The sequence below is a fragment of the Tachypleus tridentatus genome, chromosome 13 (genome assembly GCF_004210375.1).
Source record: "Tachypleus tridentatus isolate NWPU-2018 chromosome 13, ASM421037v1, whole genome shotgun sequence".
NCBI classification, from domain to species: domain Eukaryota; kingdom Metazoa; phylum Arthropoda; class Merostomata; order Xiphosura; family Limulidae; genus Tachypleus; species Tachypleus tridentatus.
Genome location: NC_134837.1, coordinates 63,817,790 through 63,834,563, shown reverse-complemented (window position 1 = coordinate 63,834,563; position 16,774 = coordinate 63,817,790). Strand labels below are relative to the sequence as shown.

The following is a 16,774-nucleotide window of genomic DNA, read 5'->3' as shown; positions in this document are numbered from 1 at the left end:
CGTGCTAAACAGTCAAGCCAGAGACCCCTAGTGAATCAGTGACTAGATGGAAAGAATTGGTTTGGTTTATTTTGGAATTTCGCGCAAAACTACACGAGGGCTAATCTGCGCTAGCCGTCCCTAATTTAGCAGTGTAAAACGAGAGGGAAGCCAACTAGCCATCACCACCCACCGCCAACTCTTGGGTTACTCTTTTACCAACGAATAGTGAGATTGACCGTCACATTATAACGCTCCCACGGCTGAAAGGGCGAGCATGTTTGGTGTGCCGGGTATTCGAACCCGTGGCCCTGGGATTATGAGTCGAGTGCCTTAGCCAGCTGACCATGCCGAGCCAGATGGAAAGAAGCTGTCAGTAACTCCCGTTGTGGCAAATAAACCTTCTTTCTTTCACTAAGCACCTAATTATGGGTTTGATTATCACTGTTATAAAACACCCACAGGTGAAAGAGTGAAGCATAATTAGTCTCTAGTCCTGGACGTTTCGACTCACATCCTGAAACGCGTACGGCTATGCTGATGTTACAATAGAAATTGTGTTGTAGAACAACAGTGCATAGCTGTACTCATCAAAATAAGCATGAATGACATTAAAAGCCGGGGTTTGAGGGAAAAATCGAATCAGGAATGTCGTTCTCAGAAATAACAAAGCATAAATAGAAAGATAATAAGTTGCAACTAAAATTATATATTTGATTTCGTCTCTTTTTGTACATATACTTTATTAAATGCTGCCATTTAAAGGAATATAAGAACATGTTATTACCCGACATAACCAAGAGCAGTGCATTTACAGGTCAAGGTTCCTGTGTTTAAATCAACATTGTTTGTAACACAAGTGTCCGTATTCCAGCTCCTGGTGGCGAGGTTGAACATTCCACACTATGGAAGAAACAAAGAGAGAAACATAAAAACATCACTTATAAAAACAACGTTTCGCCGCTGTTAATGTGGCATCATCATCAGTAGAAGGTTTAGCCACTGTTAACACGGTGTCATCAGGACAACGTTTAGCAACCGTTAACGTAGCATCATCAGGACAATGTTTCGTCACTGTTAACGTGGCGTCATGAGGGACGAAAAAAATGTATGATTTAAAAACCAACGTTTCGCTACCTAATAATGCCACGTTAACGGTGACGAAATGTTAGTTTTTAAATCATACATTTTTTCGTCCCATTTTAGCTGTTTTTGTAAAAGTTTTGTAACATTTAGTGTACAACACCCACAGAGACTATAAAGCTGTTAGTTTATTAATAAACTTATGATGCTAGATGCCACATGTTAAAAAAAGTTTATATACGAGTACTTTGAGCAAATCGTTTCGTTGGTCCGTTAAAAACACATAAAAAGTTTACTATGGTACCATTTCAAGATATTTTTGTCACATGTGGTGTTTAAATAATGAAGTGTAGTTACAGGTAAGTGAATAAAAATACTGTTCCAGTTTTACGGGTTTTAGGTAAAAATGTTCGGTGACAAGGTTTTTATCTTAGAACACAGAGCGACTAAAAATTGAGACATCTTAACAATAATCGTCATATCTGAATACAGGGAACACAATCGAGCTCTTAAATGTGGTTCTAAACTGCGTTTAATAAGCTGATAAAACGACTAAGTTTAATAAACATGATTAGAAAACACGGTTTGTTGTTTAACATGTTATCCTAACACATACCGCTACAACTCGACCACTACTAAAGTTTATCTTCTCAACTCGTACTGTCACAGTTATTGAAGATGAAAGGTCTTCCACGAACATCTGTTCACCAGTTCTTGGATTAAAGAGTTGAATCTGCAACAGGGGGCCCAGGAGATCAATTCCTCCAATCACAGTCGCTGTCTCAAGAGCGACCTCTGCCGAACCAACGCATGCGCCATAACAAACTTTCGAACCACATGTCCACATTTGGTAAGTGTTGGTGAGGTCACTACCCAAGACCATCTAAAGGAAGATTTGAAACATATATATATACATATAACTTCACTTCCTAATATATTAAAACTGTTTTCGAAAATTAGATCGATAGCCAGGAATTCGAAAATAATTTAAAACAAAATCTTAGTTGTTGTTGTTTTGTTTTTTACTTCTCTCTAATCGTTTCGTTCCCAACAATACTTTCCCTGAACTTTCTCTTTTTAAGTAGATCTACTCTTAATAAGTATTTTTCACCATTTAGTGACCTGAAAGAAATACACAAGTGACAAATTCACTGGATTTTAAAATTAAGATAAACGATTGTAGTACCAATACTTACCCAGTGATTATTGTGACCGTTTTCCAGAGATGCTAAAGTCAAATTACCATCCGCTAACATGTCAAACTCCAGTTTCTCACTACGGAGAGCAGCAAGATTGGTCCAGATGATAGCAGGATCTTCTCCAACAACAAGATGTTGACACATCCCACTCAAGTACGTGTTTATAGAATCAAACAGACTTTCTACAGTTGATGAACTAGGGTCAGCCGAGGTTATCATAGTGTCCATCCCTAACATGACTTTCACCTACAACCATTTATAATTAGAAAAATGAAGAAATAGAAAACAATTCAATTTTTTTCCTATTTTACACCATGCCACTGTATAATGTTACACGAGTCTTCATGTACAAATAAATTAACAAATAACGAAACTCACGCATTAGAACTACTATTACGTATTGCATTTTTCTACCACAGCTTAAAATAACAAAAACTTGTTAATGATAACCACAAACAATTTTTCAAATTGTTGTAAATCGTGTAAGTGTATTCCTCGTGTATACCGGATAATTCTCACTACGTACTATACCATGTACAGTAGCATAAAGATCAGAGAAACCAAAACGAAACTTAACCTTATCTGGGCTGATAGGCAACAAATACGATCCAGTCTGACGTTCCTTTCGTAAGCCTCTTTCTTCTCTCATCAGAAGCCTTCTCATTGGTCCAGCTGTAAATTATGAAAACAAATTTATGTTTTAGAACTTTTAGTAAATCATCATATTGGGCTTTGAAATCTTCTTAAACTATATGCATATATGTTCATATACTTTAAACCACGTTTTAATGACAAATAGTGTTTAAATTGTTCCTTCTAACATTTACAATGCCAGTTTGTCTACACTCAGACATGGGTGTTCGTAAGACGAAACCTATTAGGGGAAGGAGGGAGAGTAGTGTGAAACTGTGAAGTTAATGAAAAATAATTATTATGCACGTGCTGGTTGATGTTCCATGTAGTTTCAGTAGCTCTTCATCCAAGTTTAAAGACGTGGAGGAAAATCAGACGAAAGTCCTTCTTATCCATGCTGCCTTGGGGTTGCAAAACTTACTCTGAGTAGAGCTAAAACAGAGACAATTAAGACACCTTGTAAGCGACAAACGTTGGGTTAAACATGGGTGGGCAACTACATGTGGCCAGTGGATAGCACAACTGCGACCAGCTCAAGCTTAAGAATAAACTTTTTACATCATTTATTTTTTATCGCAAATTTGGTAATCAGCAACTGAACTGCCACACGTCATCGTTAATGTCGCGTACTTCATCACTGCCACAAACTCCGCCAATGTTGTAACGACAGTCTGGTTTAGATATTTGTTATCGAGTGTGGGTTGTTTTGCATGCGCTTGCAAACATATTTTTACTGTACAACTTTCAAGTGTTTAAATATATTTTGTTTTTAATACCATAATATGGATAAGTGAATAATTCGAAAAGGAAATAATCCAGATGATGGTGAACACTCAGAAAATAAAAATGATTTAATTAATTCTGGCATTACTGTCAAAAAGAGAATGGCACGTCACTGGGAAAACGTGAAACGAGAATTTAATGAAAGTTGAGTTGAAATTTACAGTGATTGAAGCAAATAATAAGCCAGTGTGTCTTGTGTGTAACAAAGTTTTTGGGAATAATAAAGTATACAACCTCAAGCAACATTTTAACAATTTTCACAACGAATTTGATATAAAATTTCCAGTTGATAGCAAAAATCGTATGAATGAAATTAGCCGTCTGAAAGCACAACTTCATGAACAAAAGGGAGGGCCAAAACTATTTTTATCATCGATAGAACTAGTTACGTTAGCTGGCTATAAAGTAGCTTGAATTCTAGCTCAAAAAAGAAATCATTTTCTGATGCTGAACTTGTAAAAGAAATATTGATTGTGTTCATTGAAACTCTGTTAAAGAATTATGATTCAAAAATAAAAAATGACATTTTTCAAAAGGCAAATAATTTGCAATTAATTCTTCGAATTGTCCGCAGGATGCCAGAGTTAGTGAAAGACATAGAAAATCAGTTACTTGAACAACAAAAAGACTGTTTGTATTTTTCTTTAGCACTAGATAAGTCAAGAAGTGTTAATGACACTGCACAGTTGATATTTTGTGTTCGATATGTGACTTCATATCTTCAAATGAGGGAAGAAATACTTGGCCTTCGTGGATTACGAGATCAAACATGTGAAAAAAACATTTTTAAAATATTTCTTGAAAAGTCAAAAAAATTCAATCTGGATTTTAAAAAACTGGTTTCTGTCACAACAGACGGTGCTCCCACCATGACTGGGGCGAAATTAGGATTTGTTTCTCTTTTGAAGCAGTATTTAATTGAAAATAATGTGAAGTCCACACTGCCATCTTTCCATTGCATTTTGCATCAGTAAACTTTATGTGCTCAGATGTTTAAAAGTGATGAATTGAAAAATTTGATGAACAATGTTGTAACAATTGTGAATTATATTAGAAGTGAAAGAGCTCTCATCCATCAACAGTTTGTTGAGTCTTTGAAGAAAAGCAGCAAATGTATTTTTGATGATCTTGCTGATTTTGCAAGTGTAAGATGGTTAAGTAGAGGAAACGTCTTGGAAAGATTTACTTCCTTATTTACTCATATAAAAAGAGTATCTTGTTGAAAAAGGTTAGATTGAAAATTCCCCTGAAATTGAAACTTTGTCATGGCATTGTGATTTGTACTTTCTGTGCGACATGATGGCTCACTTGAATAATTTGAATATGAAGCTTCAGAGAAAAAGTAAAATAATAAGCAAGAAATAACAGTCTATTCATGAATTTCAATTAAATCTAAACCTCCTTGTGGAACAATTACAAAAGAATAATTTGATACATTTTGCAAAGTTGAATAGTTTTCTAGAAAATAATAACTAGGATTTCTCTAATGCTAAAAATGATCTTTGTGTAAACTGGATCAAAAATCTATCTCAAAAAATTTGAATCACGTTTCTTCTAATTTAAAAATTTGAAATTGATATTTGAATTTTTGCATGTTCCATTTCAATTTGATTTAAGAAATTTCAGTAAAGAAATCACATCTTTTTTGTCTTTGGATAAGTGTGGATTTGAAGACGAGATGCTTAACTTGCAAAGTGTAGAATACATAAAAGGTAAACAAAAATGTTTAATCAGAGAAATGTGGCTCACAATTCTGATAAATGAGAGTCTTCTAAATTTAAAGATAGCAATTTCAAAATTATTTTTCATGTTTGGATCCACATGGGCGTGCGAGTCAACATTTTCTATGCTAGATTTTCTGAAGTCTAGATACAAATCTCGGCTTATTGACATAAATTTAGAGGCAAAGCTAAGACGCTCATTGAACATAGTTACTTAGTGAAGTTTCACAAAACTTATTGATAAAAACACCATCAATTTTCACATTGAAGGTTAGCTGAAATGTATTTATTTCGATTATACTGACATCTTTCAATATTTTTTGAATAGTGTGGTCAACGTTGTTTTCGTGTGCAACAGTTGTGGCCGAAATGAAAAATAAGTTGCTCACCCATGGATTAAACAACCAACCAACGATACGTTACTCAATATTCAGCTTCTAAATGTCATTGTAAGAATTCAGACATTCATTTCTAAAAAAAATTAATATATTCTGCAATTTAAAGTTCTTAAAACTGAGAATGTAGCAGAGATAACACGATATAATTTACTTCTTCCGTCCCTGGACCAATCAATATTTATATGTGAAGACGAAATGTGTGTTTGTTTCTACTATAAATCCTTCGAGAATATTGGGCCAATCTCAAACAGTATTTTTATGTAAACACTGTGAACTGTGAAGAAAGTCCTAAGCGGTTCAAAATTAAACTTAACGTGTTTTTTTTTGTAAATCCTGTTAGTTAATTATTTCAACCCCACCGAGTTAATCGCAAACAATCTTGGTTGGCCTTTTGATATACAATGTTGAACATTCTGAAGAGATTAAAGATCAAAGCATGAAAGTTGCTGGATTTTTTCTCAAAGAACCATACTTTTCTTATGGTCAACGAGATGTAGAGTATTCAAGGGTGGAGTCACCACAAAATCTTTCATTGTTAGTAAATGTAAAACAAACTGTAAATGTTGTTTATGAAGAAGATTTATTATAATTTTAAAGTTTTGAGATAAAGTTTATGTTCAAGTTATTACTTTAGAATATATGATTCATGTTAAACTTACATTGTTTCAAATAAGTTTAAACATTTCCTGTCAGTTGACGGGTATTTCAGCTTGTCACTAATAAGAAGAAGCTAAGTAATTCCATATTAAAAAATCACAGATCCTCCTAGTGGCGCAACGGCATGTCTGCGGGCTCATACCGCAAAAAACACGGGTTTCGATACCCAGAGTGAGCAGATAGCATAGCCCCCTTGTGTAGCTTTGTGCTTAATTCCAAACAAACAAAATCACACAGAATGAAACGAGGCCTTGCATTTCGAACGAATCATAAAATAGCTACTTGTATTTAAACCAAATGGGTTTTTTCTCTAAATATTGCAATTATTTGAATGCTGAAACAATACATAAGAACATATTAAGCATTCTGGAGCATTAAAAATTATACTACAACTTAAATTAAACAGGATTGCAACAGAATTAAACCAGTTTAACAGCGTTTAAGGTTTTATAAAATTATATTGTTGATGGCCTTCTGAAAGGTATTGTGATAACATTGTACACAAATGAAAATGGGACCTACAACAAAGTTTAGCTGCCTTTGTTTTCATGTTTGTCAAAGCTAGAACAGACTAACGTAATTGTTTTCATGTTTGTAGCCTGTTTGTTTGTTATTAAGCGAAAAGCTGCGCAATAGGCTTTCTGTATCGGGTCCAGAGCGATTATTAAAACCGGATTTTTTACGTTATAAGCCCTCATACTTACCGCTGAACAACCAGGTGGCATTTTTGAAAATAATTAAATCGTAGACACAGTAGAAAGAGAAGCTCATTTGTACTTACTGATGATGGGTGCGGATCCACTTAGACTTTGTACCAGAAGGAGCGTCAAATCCGCTAGGTTTTGTTGAGTGATGTCACGAAGAGACCTCGGTTGGATTGTCATCTGAGCGATGGCCAAGAAATTGAGAGCATCGTTGGTAAGCACAGAACTGGCAGACACTTCCAACCTGTGACATTAGTTGTATTAAAACAAAATAACACCCAATTACTTAAAAAATTATTTTCAGTTCTCAATATGACCGAAAAATGGGTTTAATCTTTCACTAAAAAACAGGATAAAAGCAAAGCCAACTATTATTTTTTTTCGTACATCTCATAAGGAGGAATAATAACCGCCATACCTACAAAAGCACTACAGTTTTCTAGACAGTCTTATTAACCAAGATGGTATAAGGATGGTTAGTTTCTTCCTCATAATTGGACGTGGATTGGCCTTATGTTGGAGCTCTAGATTTCGAAGCCTAGTTAAAATCCGTTCGATACTACCAAATATTTCAAGCGCTTTAAGCTGTGGAAGTGTTATGAGAATGACGGTCAATCCCTTAGGGTGAACGGTTGATGGTACTGTCTGACTGTCTTCCCTTTGCCAATAGTTCAAAATCAAAAAATAACGACAAACGGCTTAGTGGCTTTGCCATAGATATAAAATACAAGTTCACATGAGAGAAAAATTAAAATTCAGAAAACTAGAACGGAAGTCCGTTTCGGTTCATACTGTTTCAGATGACGGTTAAATATCGCCTCTTAAACAAGACAGAACTCACATACACTGAAAACATTGCCCAAACAGTTGGGTGCCAGTAAAATTAGAAGCGCTCTATGAGATTTGTTACTTTTAAATATATATTATAGACAAAGATTTTAAAACAACTGAGTTCTTAAGATGAATGCAGAGGCCAAGTTCGCTATGTTTACAAAGTATAATCAAAACTTAACAATATGATTGAGAAAGTGAGTGGTTAAACAATACTTACCCCGTTAGATAACCTTCGGTCATTTTGTCCACCACATCCTGAAACAAAGTCTGCGACCGATTTCCTAACTCCTCAAACTGAGCATTGTTCAGTGTTACAGCTGTTGCTCTAGCAACAGACAGAGCACGAGTGTAATCACCTGAAAATAAATAGAAAATGTTGAAGAAACGAAACGATGGCGAAAATGTATTTACTTGTAAATTAGTACACATTAATCTTCACTGGTGACTTTAAATAGATTAAAACTGTGATTTAAGAAAGTCCATATATGTACTTTGTATTTATCTACTAACAGAATACGTCAGATATTCTAATTATCCAAGCCATCAGTTGTATTAACTTCATACAAACCACCATCTACTATGTTAATGTGAAATAATATTTGTTTTCTATTTATCTCAGCCATCAGTTGTATGAAGTTAATACGTCATGTATTCCATTTATTTAAGCCGCCATCTGTACTTAGTTCATACAAGCTATATTTATTTAATTTTATGGTTGTAATATTTAGTATAATATATTAGCTATTATGCTGTACGATAGACAATTTAGCCTCACAACAACCATAACACTAAGTTTATTTATTATATCTACTATTGTACAGCTATATAATGTGAAAAAGCGAATAGTGGCCAATAACACTTATGTTCACTTCAATTATTTTGTGTATAGGTTTTTCTCCCAGTGAAATACAGAGCACGTTCACACCAACAGCATTTTTGAAGCTTTTCACTCTGATATAGACCCAGTTTGTCTCTATCTGGTTAACTTGTGTTCAGGGTTACTGGTGAGAAGTGAAATTCTCCGAAACTAGTATAACCAATAACACACGTTGATCAACGTGTAGGTTTAACTGGTTTCTCCTGGAACTCAGACTTCGAAATTAAACAATTTTCGGAATAATAACAACCGTTTTACAAAAACTAAAATGTTTGCATTACATAAACGCCCACGTGGAGCAGAACTTGTTTATCATTTATTTATTACTGAACTGAATGGCACGTGCCTGAGTTCAGTGTTCCCTGGAAAGTTAGTGTGCTCCATGTATAACATGAAATCGGCTTTAAATAATATTCTGAATATTTAAGTGTTAGTGAGTTCAGAGTGCTATTAAGAGCACATATCGTCAATTTCACTCGCATTGTATCATTGAAGCGTAAGGTGCTATTATGGTCAGTTCTGTTCACTGGTATTGTGTTATTGAAGTGTACGTTTAATAAAATACACTAAGCATCTTATGCAAATTGTTACGTCAAACATCGTAGGTGATATAATGTTTCACAAAGGTGAAACAATGTCTCAAACTCTTTCTAATTATAGCTATTTATTCTTAACGATACTGTAAATTAAAAGCTGTAATATATTCAAATGGATAAGAAAAGAGATAAGCCGAAATATCTAAATTACCTTTATTCACATATTGTACTACTGTTTTATTTATCAGATCGAAATCATCTGCTGAGAAGGAAGGCAAGGTATGGATGGAGACTTTTTTTTCGGCGATTCTGCATGACTCCCAAATGTCACATACTTTGACTTGAACAATAACTTCAGTGGTCTGGCCTAGAACTGTTACAAATTAAACAATCAGATAAATAATTCCCAAGATATGGATAAGTAAGCTCTAAAAAATCAAACTCTTATAGTTTGTTTATTGTTAAGCTCAAAACTACACAAGGAGCTATATCAGTGCTGTGCTCATCGGGGATATCGAAGCTCAGTTTATAGCGTTATAAGCCCGAGGACTTACCGCTGAGCCAACGAGAGACAGCTTAACGTCTTCAATCAAATGTAAAGTTTAAATGTATTGCCACAAGATGGCGCTAGTAGTAACATTGCATTCGTTACAAACTTAGATTTTGGTATTTAGATAATTCAAATGGAATCCAGTTTAGAAATATACACGAGACTTTTGATTTTTTTTAAAGTCTGATAAAAAGGGGAGAGTTGACATTATTAAACGTATTTTTAGTAGATATTTTAGAACTGATTTATAAATCATTCATTTTAACATTTTAAACGTTCCGTCTTTTCACGGTTTCTTTATAAAGTTGATATGAAGAATAAAACTGTTATCACAAAGCACGTCTCTTGTGTTTAGTTCATTGGCTGCATTTTGTTATCGCCTCTTTCTCTAACAAGGTAGATCAAAATCCTTAAATACGTTTTGAACTGTTAAAATGTTTTGGGAATATCATGGTCAAATAAAACAAACGCATATATAGAAAAAAATGAATATAAGTTGCTATTTATACGAGTACTCATACGTTCTTACCTAAGTAACACGCATTGAAAAATACTTTAAAACGGTTAAAAACCAAATTATTTACCTCCAGGAAAAATAACGTTTTCTACCACAGATGGCGCTCCACTAAGAGTGATGATAGGAGTATGAACATCATTTTCAATGAGGCGATAGGAAAAGGTACAAGTCAGTGGGTAATCTTCAGGAGAATCTAACCAACCTTCTGTAGCATCCAGAGTAAAAGGTGTAGTTATAGGCAAACCAGTGAGTGGCTCCACCTAGACATATCAAAATAAACTTCAAATATTTGAAATGGTATCAATTAAGTGTTATGTTTGCTTTGAAATTAAATGCTATCTTTTGTCAAATCTGGCAATTTCAGATGATAAACCCTAGAATGTAACACACCTGAAGTCTACCTCCTATTGGCGGATTATTTGTCTCTATAATTACGTCGGCATAACCTGGTTCACCACCATCCACTGGATCTGCTATTAGCCGAAACTTATAGAGGGCGCCCCTAAAAGTCCCGCCCACCGTTGGTTTGCAGCTGGAATCAGAAGTGCTAATGGACGATTTACCAAAGACGAATGGTAATGTCTAGGTATTACTGATGACGTCACTCCTTCAAGATTAGCGATGGCATATTCTGAAAACACAGACAAAGATAGAAAAATCCGATAATTAAAACCACAAGCACTGAATATCCGTGGTCAGTATTAACATATTTCATTGATATATAATATTTTCTTAGTGAATTTGATATATTGTTTTGAATAATTTTGAGCAGCCAACACCCTCTGTCACAACTGCTCGTTGCCAGGTAATTTTACCCGTCAGAAAAAGTAAAAAAAAAAAAAAATCTAGTAATGTGCAACCGTAATTGATAACTTTACTTATATGTATGAAGAAGCCACTATACAATCAGCAGTTAATGGACTATATGATTACTGCATGGTTTTTATCAGGAATAAGGTAAATCAATGGTATATACGATCCAAAATTTACTGTTATCTTACTTATAGTCTCATCAGAAGGTGTTTAATGGATCGCTGGTAAGCCTGAGAGGATGTATAACGCTAAAATTTGGGTTTTTTACCTGCTTTGAACAGAACACACATAGCTTAATCTGTATCTTTGTGTTTCACAACCAACGAACAAACCCTTACTTGTGAAGCATTAGTTATGTTGATTTAGGCTCATTTTAACTCCTTTAGACTTCTGTATGCTATATATGTCATCATGCACAAGACAGAAGGTTTAGCACTTACACAGTATTCCCTCTAGATGGCTCTGTTACCTTTACTTTTCCGTGAACTAACATAAAACAGTCTATTCTCACAGTTTCTGCAAAGCTGTCCCTAATTTTGAAGTAATAGACTAGGAGAATGAGAAGAAAAAAAAAGTGAACAGCATCCAACGTTAACCCTTGAATTATTCTTAGCTGACTGTGTAATTGGATTTCATCATAACTCTTATAATACGTCCACAGCCATAAGAACTGTGAACCCTAGAATTTACAGTCCAAGCATGTTAATCATTAGTACACGTTTGATCTAGCGTAAAATGGGAAACACATCAACAAAAGCTATATATCTTCGGGCTGTTCCAGTTAATACGACTTACATCCACCAGAGGTGTGGTAACATTTCCAGTTAACTTCTACTCAGTTTGAAGCTTATTGTTAATTTTCATACAGTGAGTGATAAGATACATGCTGAACACGAACTGCAATGATCGTCTTGCATTTGATTGTTCTTATGCAGTATGTACAAACGCGACTCACCTTTCTCTACTACGACCTCCCAACGAATCGTTACATTGGCGCGACTGGTGACGTATCCTTCTACCAGAAGTCTGTCGTCGGGATTTACTAAACCAGCCTTTTGTTTTCTAATGTAGACAACAGGTAGCTCCCCATGGCGAATAGTGACTGTACTTTGACTCATAGCATTACGAGTGTCTTTAGAAACTTGAAGTTTAATGAAGTACCTATAAGAATGTTAAAAAATCTAATTTTCAATACACAAATTAAACGAAACTCAAGAATATATTTTTGTGATTAATAAATAGTTGAAATATTTAGGACAGAAATTAATAGAAATGTAAAATAAAACATTTGTAGTCTGAAGTGACTGAATACGAAGATTGTTTGTTTGTTTTGAATTTCGTGCAAAGCTACACGAGGGCTATCTGCGCTAGCCGTCCCTAATTTAATAGTGTAACACTAGAGGGAAAGCAGCTAGTCATCACCACCCACCGCCAACTCTTGAGTTACTCTTTTACAAGTGAACAGTGAATATTGGGATTGCCCGTCACACTGTAACGCCCCCACGGCTGAAAAGGCGAGCGTGTTTGGTGAGACGAGGATTCAAACCCACAACCCTCAGATGACGAGTCAAGCGCCCTAACCCTCTGGCCATGCCGGGCCCGTTCACGAATATTAAAACAACTGACTCTCATCCTTTTAATATTTGACACCGAATATACATTTATGTTATGTTATTTATATATACCAGGCCTGGAGATAACCACAAAAATATATATTTATGTTATTAATATATATATATATATATATATATATATATATATACAGGCCTGGAGATAACCACAAAAATCGAATAACAGTCAATAGCTATTGCCATTTCACAAAACTCGTGGTTTCGGTTGGGTTTGAAACCAACCATTTCAGTAAATTGTTCGTTTTTCTAAGCGCAAAGCTACACAAAGGCTTAATTTGTATTAACAGGCAAGGTAGATAATCTACAATACCTTCCGCCAACTTAAGTGTATTTATTTATTGCCTGACCGAACGGTGAGATTTGACCATCACTCTTATAACGCATTCAATCCTCGACCCGAAAATGTAGTGCGTGGTTTTGCGGCAAGAGATCGCGAGCCATGCATGCATATAACGTCAGATTCGCATAAAGTGAACGCTAAGCACTGGGCCACGACTGACTAATGTCAATAATTATGTTATTTTCCGAAAACGACTTCATTTTTGTGGTTATTTAGGCTCATTTTGTTTGTCTGTTCGAAGCTACACAATGGGATATCTGTGCTCTGCCCATCACAGGTATCTAAACTCAGTTTCTAGTCACGAGGAGGGCTATATTGGTTCAAACGGCTCTTTATTGTATGTGTTATATGGATGAAAACACATGAAAAACTACATTACTCGTCTGACAGTTTCTAGTTCGCACAAAACACAACTAAAACATTGTATTACATCCAAATGTATTATCTCATTTGTTAAAAGCCATAAACATAAGGCGTTTTAGATACGGTATAAAAGTAAAAGAAGTGTTTTTACATCAGTAACTCAGCAAACCTGTAAATTAAAGAAAGGTAAGTTGTGTAAATTATTTTTTAACATCAAATCCATTAAGTGGTAATTCTAAGTTATATGAGGAACGCCAGTTTATTACACTGGTCATTCCAAAATTATATTTGCATGAAATGTCGTTTCATTACGTAGAAATTCCGAGTTATTTGTGTACGGAACGTCGTTACATTAACTTGGTTAATCGAAATTATATGTGCATGGAATGTCGTTTCATTACGTAGTAATTCCGAGTTATTTGTGTACGGAACGTCGTTATTTTACTCTGGTTATTCGAAATTATATATACATGGAATGTCGTTTCATTATCCAAGCAATTCCAAGTTGTGCGCGTATGGAATGTTCTTCCATTGCGTTAGTAATTCCAACTTATATGTGAACGTAATATAATTCTATTACGCTAGTAATTCCACGATATGTGTGTACGGAACGGCACTTCATAACGCTATTCATTTCAAGTTGTCTACTCCAATGAGTCACCACGAAAAGTCAATGCTTTCGTGACGTAAGAAATCATCCAATAAAAACGGCATACCACAGCTAGAACTTATGCAATTTAAAATCAAGTACGAAACATCACTATTAGTGCCTGATGTCTAGAAGTAATGTTGAATTCATAAAGTCGTTTTGCAGTGGCAATACTACACAAACTCACTTTAAAATATCAAAATGTCCACTTGAGTTTGACCTGTACATAAAAACTTCTCTGTTGTGACATAGGTAAAATAAAACACATCAAATCCAAACTTACGTGCTGGGTAGAAGTGATCCTGCAGGTATAGTGAGAACCTGAACATTGACCAACAGACTGGGTCCTAAGCATGACGTATTAGTGGTCACTAGATCACTGCAAGACCACAATAACTGAAGATCACCAGCAGCGTTGCTTGGATCAAAAGATAGAGAACCGTCTAGTGTGAACGGTGTCTGGTCTCCAACTACAAGATTCGAAGAACTGATTACAGCCTGTAAACTTGTCCTCTTAACTCCAATGGTAAGTGACGCATCAATCCACTGATTTTCGTCACTGCTTGTGGTCACTGAAAGAACCAAACACAGGTTGTGTAGTTCGCCTTGACCTGACTAAATGTAAGTATGTGTCTATACGAAAAACTATATTAAGTTTACTTACCAGTGACCGAAACATTGTAAATATTAGCCAGCTGAAGATAACCTTTAGGAACAGTGGCCATAATTCCATTAAATCCACTTAAGTCGATGAGTGATGGGAAAATAGACCAAGAGAACTAGAGGTAAAATACAAAAATAAAGTTAAGCCTTATATTAGTAAACAAACATTACCATACTTGCATATAATTGTCTTATAAACCCAAAGTCAACTTTAACATAAGTTCTTCCAGTGACAATGTTCATGCATAATAATTGTAATTAAGTTCCTGATATTTTATTTCCTTATGAATATTGAAGATGAAAATCCATTTCCACAAGGGATGTAATAATTAAACTTGCTCCACTGATAAGTTAATGACAAAAAATTTATTTAACTTAAAAAAAAGAACACTCAAATATCATTCGGCCATTTTCTACTTAGTATCGAAATGTTTCTTTTTAATTTTGAACTCCGTATTTCATGGTTCAACAAATTAATAACAGTTCATATACTTGGGTTTCATAACACATCTCACTACAGAAGGTAACAAGGTAAGCAAGAACAGGGCGAAAATGTTTTGAATTTGTGTTCCTAAACCTTCATTGTTAGTGACGTCACAATCTCGTTTCAAATCTCTTTTTAGACAAAAAAGCTTACTGATTGGTTAACTGGAAAAATACGTGCTATAAACGTTATAGTCATAGACTAGCGCAAATAGCCTTCGTGTAGCTTTGCGCGAAATTCGAAACAAACTAACATTGCAAAAATTTTAAATAACTTGCATTTTGGAAATTCAAAAGAATGGTTCACATGGCACGAGATAGTTCCACGTTTTTGCTGCCCGAGACTTGAACCTGAAACCCATTGGGCCAAAACAAATATTATTTTAAGTGTGAACACAAGTCGATTTCCTGTAAACATCCCATTAATAACAGGCTATGTAGCATTAATAATAAAAACAACTCTTTTAGTTTAAACTTCACCTTTGAGTATAAACTGTACAGATATCAACAATGCAACATAGCTGAAGAACATAGCGGGGCGAAGTGACGTCACACATCATCATGTCCGAGAATATGATTATATAATTATAGTTTCGATGAGGAGATCGATTATTTTTAGAAATTCTAAGATAATACTAAACGATTTTATCTGTAGAAATTTTGTACTTTCTAAGTTTAATGATTTGGTAATTTTGTCAATGATTATCTTTAGAACTGTGTAATTTATCATTCACTGAAGAGGTAGTCTCACAAATACTTATTTTTCAAAGTGTCTACTTTCAGGCTTTCGATATTAAAACACAACATAAGCATAGTGTTAGCTGATTGCCTGATAAATATCAACGCTGTCGTATCAGTTGTTTTTTTTTAATACATAACACTCTGAACGAATTAAAAGTGGAAAAGTAAAATGATTTTATTTTAAAATCATTACTTTTATAGTGGCTTAAAAATTTCGATTAATAATTAGTTCATCTATAACTTAATGATTATAAAATTACTATATTAATAAGAAGTAAACCTTAGTGAACGTTTCTTAATTAGAATAACTATTATGCATTTATATTATCTCTTACTTGAAGACTTGATGTCGTCATGTCCATTTCTTCACAAATATCAACAATAACTGTGAACGTGACGTCACGCTGAGCGTCAACAACTGTTGGACCCTGTATGGTTAGGGCTAGTGGTTTGTTTGTACGTCTAAACCGATGGATGGATGGAAGATAAGATTCACCACCGAAACGATTTGTGGCTGTGATTATCACCACGTAATCAATGTCTTCCTTTAGCTGGAATGTTCCAAATACACCCGTGTAATTTAACTTATATTACAACATAATCTACATTCTTTGTTCTCG

General features: G+C 34.7%; 1 protein-coding gene across 1 annotated transcript in view; it reads right to left on the bottom strand.

The window, feature by feature from the left end:
* LOC143236161 (uncharacterized) overlaps positions 1-16,774 on the bottom strand; it is a 77,296-nt gene that overhangs the window by 48,471 nt on the left and 12,051 nt on the right. Inside the window, exons 6-18 of the mRNA XM_076474445.1 lie at positions 16,490-16,705; positions 14,932-15,046; positions 14,551-14,839; positions 12,240-12,445; positions 11,035-11,102; positions 10,539-10,731; positions 9,616-9,777; positions 8,209-8,347; positions 7,235-7,401; positions 2,839-2,933; positions 2,259-2,507; positions 1,679-1,945; positions 767-882 (exon numbers count right to left, since the gene is read on the bottom strand). Of these exons, the coding sequence (XP_076330560.1) occupies positions 767-882; positions 1,679-1,945; positions 2,259-2,507; positions 2,839-2,933; positions 7,235-7,401; positions 8,209-8,347; positions 9,616-9,777; positions 10,539-10,731; positions 11,035-11,102; positions 12,240-12,445; positions 14,551-14,839; positions 14,932-15,046; positions 16,490-16,705 (2,282 nt within the window). The remainder of the gene's footprint in view (positions 1-766; positions 883-1,678; positions 1,946-2,258; positions 2,508-2,838; positions 2,934-7,234; positions 7,402-8,208; positions 8,348-9,615; positions 9,778-10,538; positions 10,732-11,034; positions 11,103-12,239; positions 12,446-14,550; positions 14,840-14,931; positions 15,047-16,489; positions 16,706-16,774) is intronic.